The sequence below is a fragment of the Bombus vosnesenskii genome, unplaced genomic scaffold, assembly GCF_011952255.1.
Source record: "Bombus vosnesenskii isolate JDL3184/JDL3185 unplaced genomic scaffold, Bvos_JDL3184-5_v1.1 scf7180000013285, whole genome shotgun sequence".
NCBI classification, from domain to species: domain Eukaryota; kingdom Metazoa; phylum Arthropoda; class Insecta; order Hymenoptera; family Apidae; genus Bombus; species Bombus vosnesenskii.
Window position 1 is genome coordinate 2,712,969 of NW_022882938.1, and position 14,557 is coordinate 2,727,525.

At 39.9% G+C, this 14,557-nt stretch overlaps 3 protein-coding genes across 6 annotated transcripts in view; 2 read left to right on the top strand and 1 right to left on the bottom strand.

The window, feature by feature from the left end:
- Nucleotides 1-5,889: 5,889 nt before the first annotated feature.
- On the top strand, nucleotides 5,890-6,345 carry LOC117232261. Its single transcript, XM_033491534.1, has 2 exons — nucleotides 5,890-5,976; nucleotides 6,043-6,345. The coding sequence occupies exons 1-2, from the start codon at nucleotides 5,890-5,892 to the stop codon at nucleotides 6,343-6,345; spliced, it is 390 nt and encodes a 129-aa protein (XP_033347425.1).
- A 707-nt stretch (nucleotides 6,346-7,052) lies between these two features.
- On the top strand, nucleotides 7,053-13,640 carry LOC117232305 (adenylate cyclase type 10-like). Its single transcript, XM_033491615.1, is given in 23 exon segments — nucleotides 7,053-7,218; nucleotides 7,280-7,416; nucleotides 7,503-7,729; nucleotides 7,797-7,903; nucleotides 7,976-8,103; nucleotides 8,175-8,529; nucleotides 8,613-8,819; nucleotides 8,895-9,169; nucleotides 9,236-9,516; nucleotides 9,609-9,796; nucleotides 10,031-10,264; nucleotides 10,347-10,527; nucleotides 10,610-10,819; nucleotides 10,899-11,090; nucleotides 11,172-11,413; nucleotides 11,494-11,750; nucleotides 11,827-11,947; nucleotides 12,013-12,196; nucleotides 12,250-12,334; nucleotides 12,391-12,487; nucleotides 12,558-12,839; nucleotides 12,897-13,113; nucleotides 13,398-13,640. Coding segments are annotated over 21 exon segments (4,080 nt in total). The 5' UTR covers nucleotides 7,053-7,218; nucleotides 7,280-7,345; the 3' UTR covers nucleotides 13,053-13,113; nucleotides 13,398-13,640.
- The window catches only part of LOC117232254, a 41,435-nt gene continuing 39,998 nt past the window's right edge, over nucleotides 13,121-14,557 (bottom strand). For 2 of the 4 annotated variants that reach the window (XM_033491522.1, XM_033491523.1), the window contains exon 18: nucleotides 13,121-14,457. In XM_033491522.1, coding sequence (XP_033347413.1) covers nucleotides 14,293-14,457 — 165 coding nt within the window. In that variant the 3' untranslated portion in view covers nucleotides 13,121-14,292. The remainder of the gene's footprint in view (nucleotides 14,458-14,557) is intronic. The other 2 variants (XM_033491526.1, XM_033491524.1) reach the window with 1 other exon arrangement.

A 14,557-nucleotide genomic window follows, 5' to 3' on the forward strand; every position in this document is an offset into this window, starting at 1 on the left:
CGACATCATTTTCGACAGTTATCTCTAGCATGTCACCGGAAAGTGGGAGTTCGCAGGATTCGCATAACGTAGGAAGCAATACATACTGTTACAATCCACAGGGGACGGTTAATAACAATCATCCAACTCCCGGACCTTCGGGACGTACTTCAAAGAGTGGAAGTAAGTCGAAACAAAAGGCTGGCGGTTCTAGAGTGACGAAATCAGCAAAAGCGAAACAAAAACGTACACCCAAGAAGAATATCCTGCAATGTCCTATTTGCGAGTTCATTACGTACGATAGGTAACTAATCTATCTTTTTTCTTATCATAGATATTAGTATGAAACCGAACAAAGACAAAACAAAAGGGGGATATTCTTTTACAGGGCACAGTTCTCGACTCATTTAACGGCACATTCTACGTTAAGAAGAGACGCTTCAGAAGCGTTAAAATCTATGGTTAACCAGCTGGGAGCGGAATCAGCATCTGCCGCAACTCAAGGCGAATGTTCGAGACAGCAAGCAGACGAGGACCCGGGACTCCGAGTTCCACGATTGAATTCGCAAGGCAAAGTGAAAACTTTTAAATGCAAACAGTGTACTTTCATAGCCATAACTAAACTCGAGTTCTGGGAGCATAGTCGGTGTCATATTAAGGCTGAGAAGCTCTTGTCTTGCCCAAAGTGTCCTTTCATCACTGAATATAAACATCATCTGGAATATCACCTGCGGAATCATCTTGGCTCAAAACCTTTCAAATGCAGCAAGTGTCCATATTCGTGTGTGAACAAATCCATGCTTAACAGCCATCTTAAATCTCACTCGAATGTCTACCAATATAGATGCGCCAACTGTTCATATGCTACAAAGTACTGTCACTCGTTGAAACTTCATTTGAGAAAGTATGACCACGATCCGGCGATGGTGTTGAACGCCGATGGTTCGCCGAATCCACTTCCTATTATAGATGTGTATGGAACACGTCGTGGTCCGAAACCAAAGGCGGTCAAGTCTCCTGATGAGGCAGGCCCGAGCACCGCTGTTGACAGCAACGCTCAAGTTGCAGCATCTTCTCCTCAATCAGAGCTTCCACCGGAAGTGTCTCCGATTAACCATCAGTTGTCGATATATACAATAAACGACTTGAACATTATAAATGCAGCGAACGCTGCAAATGCTTTGAACAGTGCGAACAATTTAAACATCGCAAATAACTTGAATGCAGCGAATATTATTAACGTTGCAAATACTTCGAACAGCGCTAGCCCTTTGAACATCGCAAATAACTTGAATGCAGCGAATATTGTTAACGTTGCGAATAATTCAAACAGCGCAAGTCCATTGAACGTCGCAAGTAACCTCAATGGAGCGAATACTTTTAACATGGCAAGCACTATGAACAGCACAGGACCCATGGACACCGCAAATATCTTCAGTGGAGTAAATGCTTTCAATGGCGGAAGCCCATTGAACGTCGCGAACAGTATCAATGCAGCGACTGCTTTCAACATTGCAAATACTTTGAACAACGGAAACCCCTTGAACACCATAAATAACTTCAATGCGGCGAATATTTTTAATCTTGTAAATACTTTGAATGGCGCAAACCCCTTGAACATTGCAAGTAACTTCAATCCAGCGAATATTTTGAATGCCGCAAACACTTCGCATGGAGGAAGCGCTTCACGTGGAGCAAGCACTTCGCAGGGCGCAGGCACTTCGTATGATGCAAGCGCCTCGTATGGACCAAGCACTTCGCATGGAGCAAGCACTTCGCATGGAGCAAGCACTTCGCAGGGCGCAGGCACTTCGTATGATGCAAGCACGTCGTATGGGCCAGGCACTTCGTACGAACCAAGCACTTCGTATGGACCAAGCACTTCGTATGCCCCAAACACTTCGTATGGCCCAAGCACTTCGTATGCTCCGTGCACCTCCTATGGCCCAAGCACCTCGGCTGGGCCAAGCACCTCGGCTGGACCAGGCACTTCGGCTGGACCAGGCACTTCGGCTGGACCAGGCACTTCGGCTGGACCAAGCACTTCGTATGGCCCAAGCACTTCGGCTGGACCAAGTATTTCGTATGGCCCAAGCACTTCGGCTGGACCAAGCATTTCGTATGGCCCAAGCACTTCGGCTGGACCAAGCACTTCGTATGGTCCACGCACTTCGTATGGTCCAAGCACTTCGGCTGGACCAAGCAATTCGTATGGACCAAGCACTTCGTATGGCGTGAATAACTTCAACGCTGCAAATATTTTCAACGGCGCGTTTAGCTTGAACGGAGCAAATAATTTAAGCAATGCGAATATCTTCAACTTCTCGAATATGTTGAACTGTGCGAGTATATTGAACGATACCAATACGTTGAACAATGCTATTATTTTAAACGCTGCCATCTTGAATAGTGTCAACATGTTGAACGGAGCTATTGCGAGCAGTGCCACCTCCGCAAGAGGACTCAACGAAGTCATACCGAATCAATCATTCGCGACTTTCCCATACAATCAGATATTCGCTCGCTTTCCTTTACTGCCCTTCCTTGCTGCCCAAGGCAACAATATCGTAAAAGAATTCGACCAAATACAATCTAAGGTGATGATGGACTACTTGGTGATGTTAAACGGAGGAAGGATGTTGGATGATTCATTTGAAAATCTCGTGCTCAGATGGCCCGATGGGAGCAATGTTTCAAATGATGTGGCCGATAATTCGCCAAATAACGAGGCGCTTCGCGATATGATTTCCATTCAGCCTGATTTGATGAACATTGTAGAAGAAACAGAGCAGGAGGAGACACCTTTAGACCTTAGTAAACCCAGTACTTCTAAAAATGTTGGCAAATCAAAAGAGACACGTGCTAGCAGACGCAAGGGGAAAGCTGTAAAACTGAATCGTCGGGTGGTCCAGAAGTCCGATGAAGAAGAATCACGTGAGCAGGAAGAACAATCGCCCAGGCTTTCATCTCCCAATGACCTTTGTTTCTTTGGGCAAACAGGTTACGACTGGAGCAAGTTTACACTGAGCCAGAAAATCATTTGTCAACACTGTAACATTGTGTTTGGTAACCTAGTGATGTATACTATCCATATGGGGTATCACAGTGAAAACGATCCTTATACTTGCAACGTTTGCGGCGTTCCGTGTGGCAACAGGATACCCTTCTTCTTGCATGTCGCCAGATCAAAACATTGGTAGATCTTCTCGGCAGTAAATCCGCGATAAACTCTGATCGAATTTTATATAACTATAAAAGCCTGCCTACTACCTAATAAAAGCCGAGCCTACTTTTTTTTCTAATGCTTCAAGCTACACGGAATAGCGGGCACGGTAACGTGAAGGAATAAACCTGAAAAAATAGTGTGCCGTGATCGATAAGAAATTCCGTCCTTCGTTCTATACGCTGAAGCAACTGAATACATAGCTAATTGTTACAGATATTAAAAAAGACTATAGATAAGGTATCTAATAGATAGAAGTATAAGGTCATCTATATTTTTATATATATATATATATATATATATATATATATATATATATATGTATATATATATCCATATATATCTAAATGTATATATATATATATTTGTATTTTCATACAAATTTTCTAATAAAAATTCCATATTTTTGTAAACGACCGATGCTCAAGGCAGCTTTACTGGAACAAATATATGATCTTCTAATAATTTAAGATCAAGAGCTAAGTATAGTAACTGAGAATGTGTGGAATATTTCTTCACGTATTTTTTTCACGCAAATTTTCTACATAGAAACGACAAGAGGGAAATTTAGTAAGTTTCATCTCTCATTAAGGGATCTTATTCCAGGAAGTGACTGTCGTTGTACATATATTATTAAAAGATTAAGAGGACCAAAGCAATCGATACTAGCTATGTAATACTACATTGATAAGATTTACTTGCTTAGTAATGAAGTTATTAAAATGTTAGATTTACCTGAAAGCATTAGCGCATTGTTTATCAGAGTATCGCTAGCTTCGGGTTAAATTGTGCAATCCAACTAATTGTAATCGGAAACGATCGCCGTGTGTACAATAGTGCAACAGCAAAAACATTTTTGGTGGTTGACGTTTTATATTGTATAACTTACGTGCTTCGTTTATCATTCAAAATAGTTGGAAGATTCAAATGGAATCAAATTTTCCATGAAAATATGCGATGTTTCAATGTTTTTGTTGAGCGTCTTCCGTCTTGACAAAGTTCTCCTTTCGTTTGATTTTTATTTTTTTTTTACGTCTTCTTTTACTTTCAATTATATTTTACGTTTTGGCTCTTTTTGTATCAACGAAGATACGGGGCGTATAGTGGTTTACGTTAAGATAGATTGCAACTTTATTCTTTTACGAAGTTTACGTTCCTTTCTTTACGATTTTAACCAGGATTTATTTCTTTTCTTTTCCTTTCTTATACTTGATGACGTTACGTTCCTTAATCGAATGCTCTAACACACTTAGTCACAGATCTTATAGGATTTATCATTTCAAGTTTTCGATATCTTTTACTATCTTTTACCATGGCGAAATTTGAGAAAAGACATATCAGGGTTAATCGGTTAAAAAACACTTTGTCAAGGGACGAACGAGAACATCGTAAATAAACCACCAAGATTTGCATATGTCAGCCAACTTATACGACAACTGTGTATAAATGTCTTATTTGTGTACTAAATCGTGTATTAAATTTTTTAACGTGCATCAAATTCCAATATACGATAATGTACACGAACAACATAACATGAAAGGAGATCTATTTTTGGTTTCCTTATGTTCATGTTGAAACAAGACAGAATGTTTTATTACGGTGGTCATTGTAAATAATAGAAAATAGTTATTTCTAGGGGAAGAAGTTTGCTTGGGTTACGATAAGAAAAAAAAAAATAATAATTCAAAAATAAATATAAAAACAGTACTTGAACAAATATTTAAAACTAAAACCGAAACCAACAAAAAGAAATTTGGGAATAAGAAAATCTATGTTTGTACTTGTAAATATTATATATTAAATTTTACATTTTCTTTTATCGTTTATAGGTTAGTTTATAGGCTTGACCCATTTGCATCATGACTGTGTTACTGTGTCCAGACATCAGTGTCGTTCAACTGATGATTGGGCCGTATCATCACGCGCGGCCGTATATCGGTAATTTTATTATTTTCGTTAACTCCTATAGTAAATGACTTCTGAATGGTTCTTAGAGTTTATTTGACATGGTATTTTTTAACAGCTCAAATGCTCGCAGATTGACAGCAAAACGCGAACTGTGTCATATGTGGAATATTCCACGGCCGATAACAAAAAAAAGTCGCGGCTTGCGGAATAGTCCGCGCTCGATGATAGAAGACGATCGTCATGTGTCGAATATTCTATTTACGGATGCAAATGGGTAAATATATAGGTTCATTTGGTTCTTTTTTGACTAAGCATTACGCTGTTTTTTGTTTATTTTTTAAAGTAAAAGGTATCGCGAAATGCAACCATATAATTATTTTGTGTTTAACTATTCTCATTCTGGTATTATTACATACATATTACTTTTCTTTGTATTTGTGATATCATATTTTATGTGATACAAAATTCTGACATTCCCTTCTGTATTAATTAATAACATAATAAAATAAATAATTTATATAAAAAATGTATTTGTTAATGTCCTTAATGTTCCGTTCTTTCTACTTCCGTGAATGGTGCAAGCTTGGAGAAATCTTTCATTTTTAGAACTCTTCACGCGCGGATGTAACCTACCAATCCTTTCGACCTATATCGTATCGAAACAAATGATGATCGAATTATAATTCTTTACGAAGTGTAATCGAGCGATTCCGAGTGAATTAAAAATATATTTCGATTTCCGTATCGTTCGTACTTAGATTTAATTAAAGAGTATAGTAATGTTGTATTGCGATTACGTGGAAACTGCGTGGACGCCAGACATCATCGGACCGATATACAAAGAAGAGAGTACCAGTTTGCGAGAGGTTAATCTTTTTCTCTTTTTACATTTAATTTCGTATTCACGTACGACGTTCGAACAAAATAATTAGGTATTAAACGCTCACCGAGACGACAATTGCACTCGAATAATGGCGACATTCGTTCCTGATGAGTTAATATACGAGAGCGACTTATCCAAGAAGAAATTCCGTAAATTTACCGCGGTCATGGCGATGATCAGCATGACGCAATTTGTCGGTCTCTACAAAAAATACATCAGTGGTGAAAATGGCGGTAGCTATGCTCTGTTCTCTCTTCTGAACCGTTACATAGAGATTATAATCGAAGAAGTGTACCTCACTCACGGAGACGTGTTGAAATTCTCTCGTACGTCTATCGATTTCCATTGGTAATAAGAAAACAAATCTTTTCAAAAATCGTCGTTGCACGTAGACGATGCTCTGCTAGTCATGTGGAAGGTAAACAGAGATGAATTCGTTTCAAAAATGGTGCATCACGCGATTTTATCCGCTCAACGAATCCAGGATGCCGTTGCTCACACGAAGAGTGAAGATTTTGTCTCGAAAGGTAAGATAATCCCGTTTAGGTGCGCATAGTTAAGTAAGACGCGAGTCGTAGTAATGTATCGATCTTGACGTTCATAGTGAATATCGTAATCTCCACGGGAAGCTTGACGTTTTCGATAATCGGCGACGACAGAGCCAGACACTTTGTAATTGCTGGCAAGCCAGTCGAGGATCTGAAGCACGCGAAAAGAATCAGTTTACCAGGCGATCTTGTATTGTCCTCCAGTGCTTGGGAACATTGCTCACCCAGCCAGTATGAGTACGTTATCAAAGACGCCAGGAACATTAAGGTGCGAATAACTTAATTTCGAATAATTTCGAAGATCGAAGACTATCTTTTTAAATATCGATATATCATCGATTGTCGGTATGTGATAGATTATTAAAGTGGTTGGACCGCCGTCGGAACCATCGAGAAAAAGCAGCGCACCAGTGGATAACTTATCGTTGAATGGTCATCCCAATTTGTCTCAGGTGTTATCGGAAACGTCACTCGTCTCCGAAGTAACCGTCGATCCCGACATTGATGTTATACACTTTCAGAGTAAATCGTCCCGATTTAGTAGCAAATTAATACAGAAACGAAAGAATTAACGATAATGATAATTTTTCACAGCCAGAGTTTCAGTAGTCGACGCGTTGCGAAGACGTATCGGCATATACTTGAAAAGTTACATATTCAGAGAGGTCCTAGAGATCGTAAGTTTCGTAATTTCTCGTGAAATGAAAAACCGATTGCATAACAAAATTCTGTTCTCAGATCAAAGACGAAGAATCGTTGAAATATTTAACGGAATTGAGACAAGTTACCGTGGTCTGTATCAATATGGTTCCCAGTGAGTGTAGTGTGTACGAGTTGATTTCTCTGGCGGACCAACTGTTCGAAATTATTCAAAAGTATCTCCGTTGGAATAGATTCATTGGAATTGAAATTGTTCTGTGCAATTGCTAGAAGTGACGAATGCCTTGATCTTTTGTTGCAGTGTAATCGAAGGATATTTTGGATGCCCGTACATGGTGAATTTATGCGAAAAGGATATATCGTTTTATATCATATACGGAATGAAAGGATATCATAATAGCGAGAAAGAGAAAGAAAGAGAAAGCGAGAAGAATAATGCAAAGAACGCGTTATTGACCTCGCTTCAAATAATAAAAGAAGTAAAACGCGTTTCTGGTATCAAAACGGTTCTGATTGGCATCTCGACCGGTGATCTTTTGAATGTTAAATGTCGAATTTTTCAATTTCAGATTTTACATTATTGCGTATTTAACAGGTATAGCATTCTGCGGAGTAATAGGTCATGCCGTTAGAAGACAGTACATGATTTTTGGTACGCCTGTCCAGAAAGCGATTTCTTTGGCGATTGTTTCATTCGATACAGTTCGTCTTCTAAGTTTTTAACAATTCGTTCTGAAAATTCCTTTGTAAAATCTACAAAAATATTTATCGTAGATATGTTGCGACTACGACACCGTTCTAAACAGTGATCTGCCCAAGGAAAAATTTCTTTCGCAAGGTATAAAGATATTGAGAAAGTTTGGAAAATGTCACGTTTACGAATTCTCGGCTAAAGATCCGTCGTAATTATGCCCTTGATCGTTAATTACACGTTCCATAACGTTGTTTTGGTGTCTACTTAAATCCATTCTAGTTCCAGGAAAACCGAATTACTGTCGAGCTTGGAGTATGTTTATCCCATTCTTGGCCGATATAATGAAATAGAATACTTCAAGGATATTCTAGATGACATCGGAGTGGCAGAACGTGTTTATTCCGGATTGCTTATCGAAGTTCTGGTCGAAACATACAAATTTCGGTATGTGCAATTAAAATTAGAAATTTCATATTTATTAATCGCATAGGGCTGTGAGAGATCTGGCAAATCGAGGATTCTCGACGCTTTTGTCACGATTGTTCGAAACAGACAAATAAAGCTTGTTCAACTTTCTTTGCATCCATCGTATTCGGAGAAAGCTTACGCTGTACTGTACCATGTGCTTCTGCAAGTAAATTCAAGAATTTCAGAATTTCCTTTCATCCGTGTTTGCCGAAAGTACGACAAGTTTTTCGTTCTTTCTCGCGCATCTAGCTTTTCGAAGCTGAAGATTGCTCGACCATCGAGGATCGTGAAAAAGTTCTATCGTACACGCTGTCCAAAGTACTGGACCCAGAGGATTTCTGTTACCTGAATCCCATCATGAGAGTACAGTTTCCTCTATCGAAGAAATATTGCGAGGATACCGATTGGCAGCGTCACAAAAAAGCAACCGAGATCTTTGAAGATATATTAAACGAGGTTATAACGTGGCAAATGATTATTTTGAGAAAACGGTCTATAAATGTTATTATATGGAGTTAAATTTCAATTCAGGTCATTGGTTGCTTGTGCATCCTCCTGGACGACGTGCAATACATGGATCTTCTTTCCTGGCAATTTTTATCCTCCACTTTGAATAATAACCGCGTGGTTGTAGGCATGACGATGATGGAACCTACTTCTTCGGATAATTTATCTCAAGTCGAATCTGGCATTTATCAAGATAAGAGACTGATGAACAGAATACTGGACGGATTAGAGCCGAAATATTTGACAGCGTTTGCTTGCCAATTTTTGAACGTTATTGCGATTCCAGACGCTCTCGACAGGTAAATTCAGCCTAGTCCATTTCTATCGAAACGTCGTACGGTGTATCAATCGCTTGATTCGTTTAGAATTCTTCGGCAACGTAGTAAAAATATGATTTGCTGGTGTGAAGCGTTCTTGATGTCAGCTATACAAGTTAATTCGTTGGAGGTTGTCACGATATCGCCTATGGAAGCGGCTCGCTATAATCTCGTTTTCCCAGATCAATCGCTATTGTCAAAGATCCCAGCATATTTGACGCCTGAAGAGTTGGCACCACCGCTACACTGGACGCAGATGAGCGCGTTGAACGTATGTATATCGTCGAAGCAGACGAGAGGTTTCGTTGAATCCAACCGAGACGTTATAGGTGACTTGGGGTTTTGTCTATTATTCGAATTACGTTTTCATATGCTCCAACTTAATATAAGATATTTTAAACGAACATCGTAACGTCGTTAGGCTTGAGAGTCGATATCTATAACAGAATGAACTTCTACGAGCAAAATTTCATCAAGTGTGCGGCAACTTTGGGTGACATTTTTCTACGCAGTATGTTGGACCACGTGATGGTTGACGCTACACCGATATACATACAAAAAGGAAGTATCAATTATTGCAAACAAATTTCGCAATTACCATATTCTTCCTGATTACTTTAGCCGTAGCAGAGATGATCAAATTAAGGATTTTGGAGTGCGCTATGGTCCAGAGAAAATTCTATCACTCGACAGAGTCATTGTATCACATATTCAAAAAACAGAAAACGTTCAGCAACATGCATCATTTGGTGATCTGCGAATGTCAAGCGACCCGTTGGTTGATTCGACACATACCGATCATTCAGGATCATTCTGGATAATTCTGGATCGTGATAATGACATTCTGTTCCAGCTATATTTGTCAAGGAAACGTTGCCTTCGTACGCTTACTGTAAAATGTTGAAGTTCACAATAGCCTCGTTTCGCAAATTTTTTTACGATGTGCTCGCGCCACACGAAAAGCAAGACTACCACTCGAAGGTTGTAGACCAGCTTGAAAAGGAAACTTCAAAGTGTAATACCTGTGGCGGAGGCAAATTTTTAATAACGACCTCGAAGAACGAGTTCGACGCAATCGTAAGCATCTAAAAGATAAAAGCCAGTACTCGTAATCTAAAATGAATTCTCGAATTTTTCGTTGATTGTTTCCAAACATAAGGAAGTGTCACAGGAACTAAATGTAACGGCACAGAGAAGAAAAACGTTCCACACTCGATACGATAGATTAGATACTAGACGAAGTACAATTTTTGTTGCCGATACTAACAACGATAAGAAGCGTGAGAATGCGAATATTCGCAGGATTTCCATTCTGCCAACATATACTGACGAAACCGATGGTGAATACATGTGTATACTGAAATCGTATCAAACTTTAAACACATGTATGTACTTGCATCTGACTCTACTTATTTTCGATAGATCATACAGAAAGTCGAGACACGAACAAGAACGGCGATGCACCTAATTTAATAAAAAGAACGAGTCGATCTGCTATTTTGGATACCGTATTAGACGATTCATGGGACAGCCGTTTGGAGCAATTTAGCTACATTGATTATCGTAATTGCAGATGTATTGAAGTGATCGATTACGTCTTCTGGAAGTTGCATCATCACATTTTACGGTCTGGTAACGTTTCACATTTTCCCTAACGGTGTAGTTGTTATAACAGCGGATGGTATAATTATTACAGAAATATATTTTTCAGACGATCCTGAGAAATTTGTCACGTTTATGTTGAACTATAGCGCAGGTTTAATCCAAACCGGGCAGCCTCTCTCTGCAATCAAATTTCTCGCGACCATGATCACTAATTTCGATATCGCAGAGATCAAGGAAAAGTCGAAAGTTGATGCTATAGATCAAGCTATTGACAAAAAAAAATACTTAATTTTAATGGGTAAAGTCTCCTAGTTATTGTATGATATTACAAGGCGTTATTCAGTAGAAATCCAGTTCTTGGAACGCGGTTGTTGCTCAGGGGATGCTTACGTTGCCTGCGGAAATTATTCTCAAGCGAAGAAATTTTATACCGACGCTGTGCTGTTGAATGGCGAACTACCGCAGAGCGCCAAAGCAATCTGTTACAATACTGCGTTAGAAAAAGTGCGGTATAAGATGCTAGGTATTCCCAGTCATACCGTAAATAAAAACTCCGAGAAGGAGGTTGCTGAGAAGGTAGAGCACGCTATCGCTCTGCAACGATTGTCCATGGTTTCGATGGTTCGAGACATTTGCGATCCACAAAACAATTTTAAATCTTTAATCGGAATATATGTATGACGTGATTGATGAAATTTCAGCTGCAGAACGAAATGAAAATGGCGGAACTTACCACTTTGCAGAGTCTTCGAATGGCGTTCGGAAGCCCCGACGGCTTCTTGGAGAAAGGAGAGATTTATGTATCCGCTGTGCAAACTTTTCGACAGCTCCAAGAACCATGCATGATAAAGTCCCTGAAGATACCGATATTATCAATGATTAAAGAGAAGCTTGTTTGGAAGAAACCCGAAGAAATGATACTGGTGGCTCGGATCTATCAGGCAATATTCGAAACCAGGTAATTCAATAGGTTTAAAATATCTTAATTCTTCGTAATAAAGAACAAACGTTAATAATTTATTCGTTGATGAAAGAATATTACAGGGCAAGCTGGTGGAAAGTATCGAGGTTGGAATAAATATCTGTAAAATATGTAATTGTTTGCGCTTGAATAAGATGAAGCTTGCTATACTACCGTCGCTGATAGAAGCTATGGTAAGGCTTTTTTTAACGTAGCATCGTGAATCTTTTGTACTTTAATCGCGGGAACGTTATACCAGGTTTGGACGAAGAAGATATACGAAGCTGTCGATTTGCTGTACGAATTGTATCATCTCTCTCACAGGGACGTAGATTATTCTGCTATCATATGGTACTATGCTCTGTGCATGGAATTTTTGTTAGACGCTGCCATGATCTTGGAAACATACGAAACTTGTTATAATTTCTATAGAAACGTTGTAGGTAAGAATTTCTCCATAAGAATCTTCGCTGAGATTTTCTTTCATGTTTCTCAGCTTTCAGATCCAACACTTGTGCCTTACGGGATCCAGAGAGTGTGTTGCGTCTGACAAATTGTCTAGCTATCTGGCAATTGAGAATGTGAGTACTCGCGACACTCGATCACAACATTTACCTTACCAAATAATTTTTTTTAGGAACGTAATAGTGACGTCTACGTTCGTGGAAGACGTCGTTGAGTTAAAAACTCAGGTCACGCATAATAACTTTCAGAAAATATGCAACTGCTTCAAGGTTAGAAAGAATTAATTAGAAAAGTATACGATTGTATGTAAAATAATAACTTCTCGGCCATTCGTCGCAGGCACTCGAGTGTTATTTGTTAATACTGAAGCGTCAAATTCACATCCGACGATCGAGTGATCTGTTTAATCGACTGGAGAACGCCAAAACGATTATCAAGTTCCTTCGTAACCAGTCTCTATCCGCACCATTCGTCAAACCATTCTTGTACTTATTACAATCTTACATGGAACTGCTGTGTGCTCGAAAACTACGGTCTCGATCAATCCTCGTAAAGGCGTGCAAATTCGCTTCCTCTCAGGAGAACAAATTGGTTCAAGCTTGGATCGAACAGAACAAAAGGGTAATTAATAATTGTTGGATTATTTCCATGGTATCGTAGATCGAATGCATGTCGTAGACTTGGGAGGAGAGTAATTATAACAGTATGGCGCAGTATTGGGTGGAACACGTAGGTAACATGGACGGAATCCGTTGGGAGGAGATTCACTCGTTCAGTGTGAGCGCTTGGTCCACCATATTGTACCCGTTTCCACCTCCATATTCTAGTTTTTAATGGTCAATTCCTAATGTATTCTGGTACGCGACTACGAAGACGATGCAGCAAGGAAATAGAGGTAGGAATTGTAGCGAAATGTTTATTGATTAAAGGCGTATTACAGTTTCAGGTTCTAAAAGGTATACACGACGATCCCCTCGTATACACGATACTTCGTTTAAGGTGAACACTCGGTTACTCTCGGTTCGTTTCTCTCGTCCGCAAGGCGATCTCCGCGCGTGCTGAACCTCCAGGTCGATTTTAGGAAACCTCTCGCGACCGATGACGATTCCAGTTTTTGTTTGCGTTTGCACATCCACGACAATATACTTTGTAATTAATTAATTCATCTATCGGATTTAGGCCGAGTACGCCAAGGATACAAGCTTCGAGCTAAACGAGAAAAAAGAATCAGCGAGCGGGAAGAGGACGAAGAGTGAAAGAGAGAAGATGATAAAGCAAGAAAATGGAAGGAACGACAACGCGGTAAGAAGATAACCGCGAATCGGTCGATGCCTCGATTTCAGCGTAAAGTATCGACCGATTTTTCGATTTCCACGATTCCATTTTCTGGCACAACGCTGTAAAGAAACTTTATTTGACTTACGATCACGGCTAATTAATCGAATGAATTACAAATGTTGATGCGATACGTTAGTTAATTACTTAATTAAAGTGCCTTGATTGCAACGATATGCAAAAAGACACTGTATCGATCTTACTATTCGTCAAACAAAACTAGGATCAATTAATACGGCCTAATCGAGTTATCTCAAATCGCTTAAATACAACCGACGTACATTAATATAATATACGACAGGCACACGTTGTATGGCGTGGCTAGAATTTTTGTACGTTTGCCGATCGGAATATAGAGACTCGAAACGTTCGGCCATCGTGCGCTCGTTCGCCGCGTCGAACAGAATGACTCGTTTCGCGAAACGAATGCCTCAATATGAGTCGAACGACACGTTTCTTCGTGTATGTTATCGAAGACCCACCGCGTGACGCTAGTTCCTTCGCGATTTGTCCATTTTCGATGAAAAGAGGGAGAGAAGAGGTGGTAGTGGCGTGATTTCGAGTCGATTTCGTTGGCGTACTCGACCTGGGATATGTTTCGTAGGACGTGGCTAGTGGAGAAACAAGGACGGGATATTAATCGAATCGGTGTAAAAACGTCTCATCTCCTCCGTTGGCGCTGCTACTCTTCTTCGGCTGGGTGGGCCTCGATCGCACGGAACACCGATTCTCTTTTCGTTCATTCGTGCGCTTCGACGTCGTTGTCGATACGACTGCTTCGTATTCCGGTCTTGCCCGTCCATGGATAGATGTCCGGACACGTCTGGCAAGTCTTCATGTACCTCACTCCGCTCTTATGCCACAGATTGCAGACCTTTGGATTGTTACACTTCTTCGGCCGGTCCTACGGTGTACATGAAATAAATTAAGCCGAAGATTTACGCGTGGATCATTTTTTCAAAGCTTCTTCGAGCCATCTTCCACAGTCGAACGACCGAAACAGC

Excerpts from the sequence above, each read along its gene's own strand:
- LOC117232261 (XM_033491534.1), top strand. The coding sequence starts at position 5,890 with ATGTTGTATTGCGATTACGTGGAAACTGCGTGGACGCCAGACATCATC. Across the intron at positions 5,977-6,042 it reads AGAGTACCAGTTTGCGAGAG|GTATTAAACGCTCACCGAGA; the intron begins GTTAATCTTTTT and ends CAAAATAATTAG.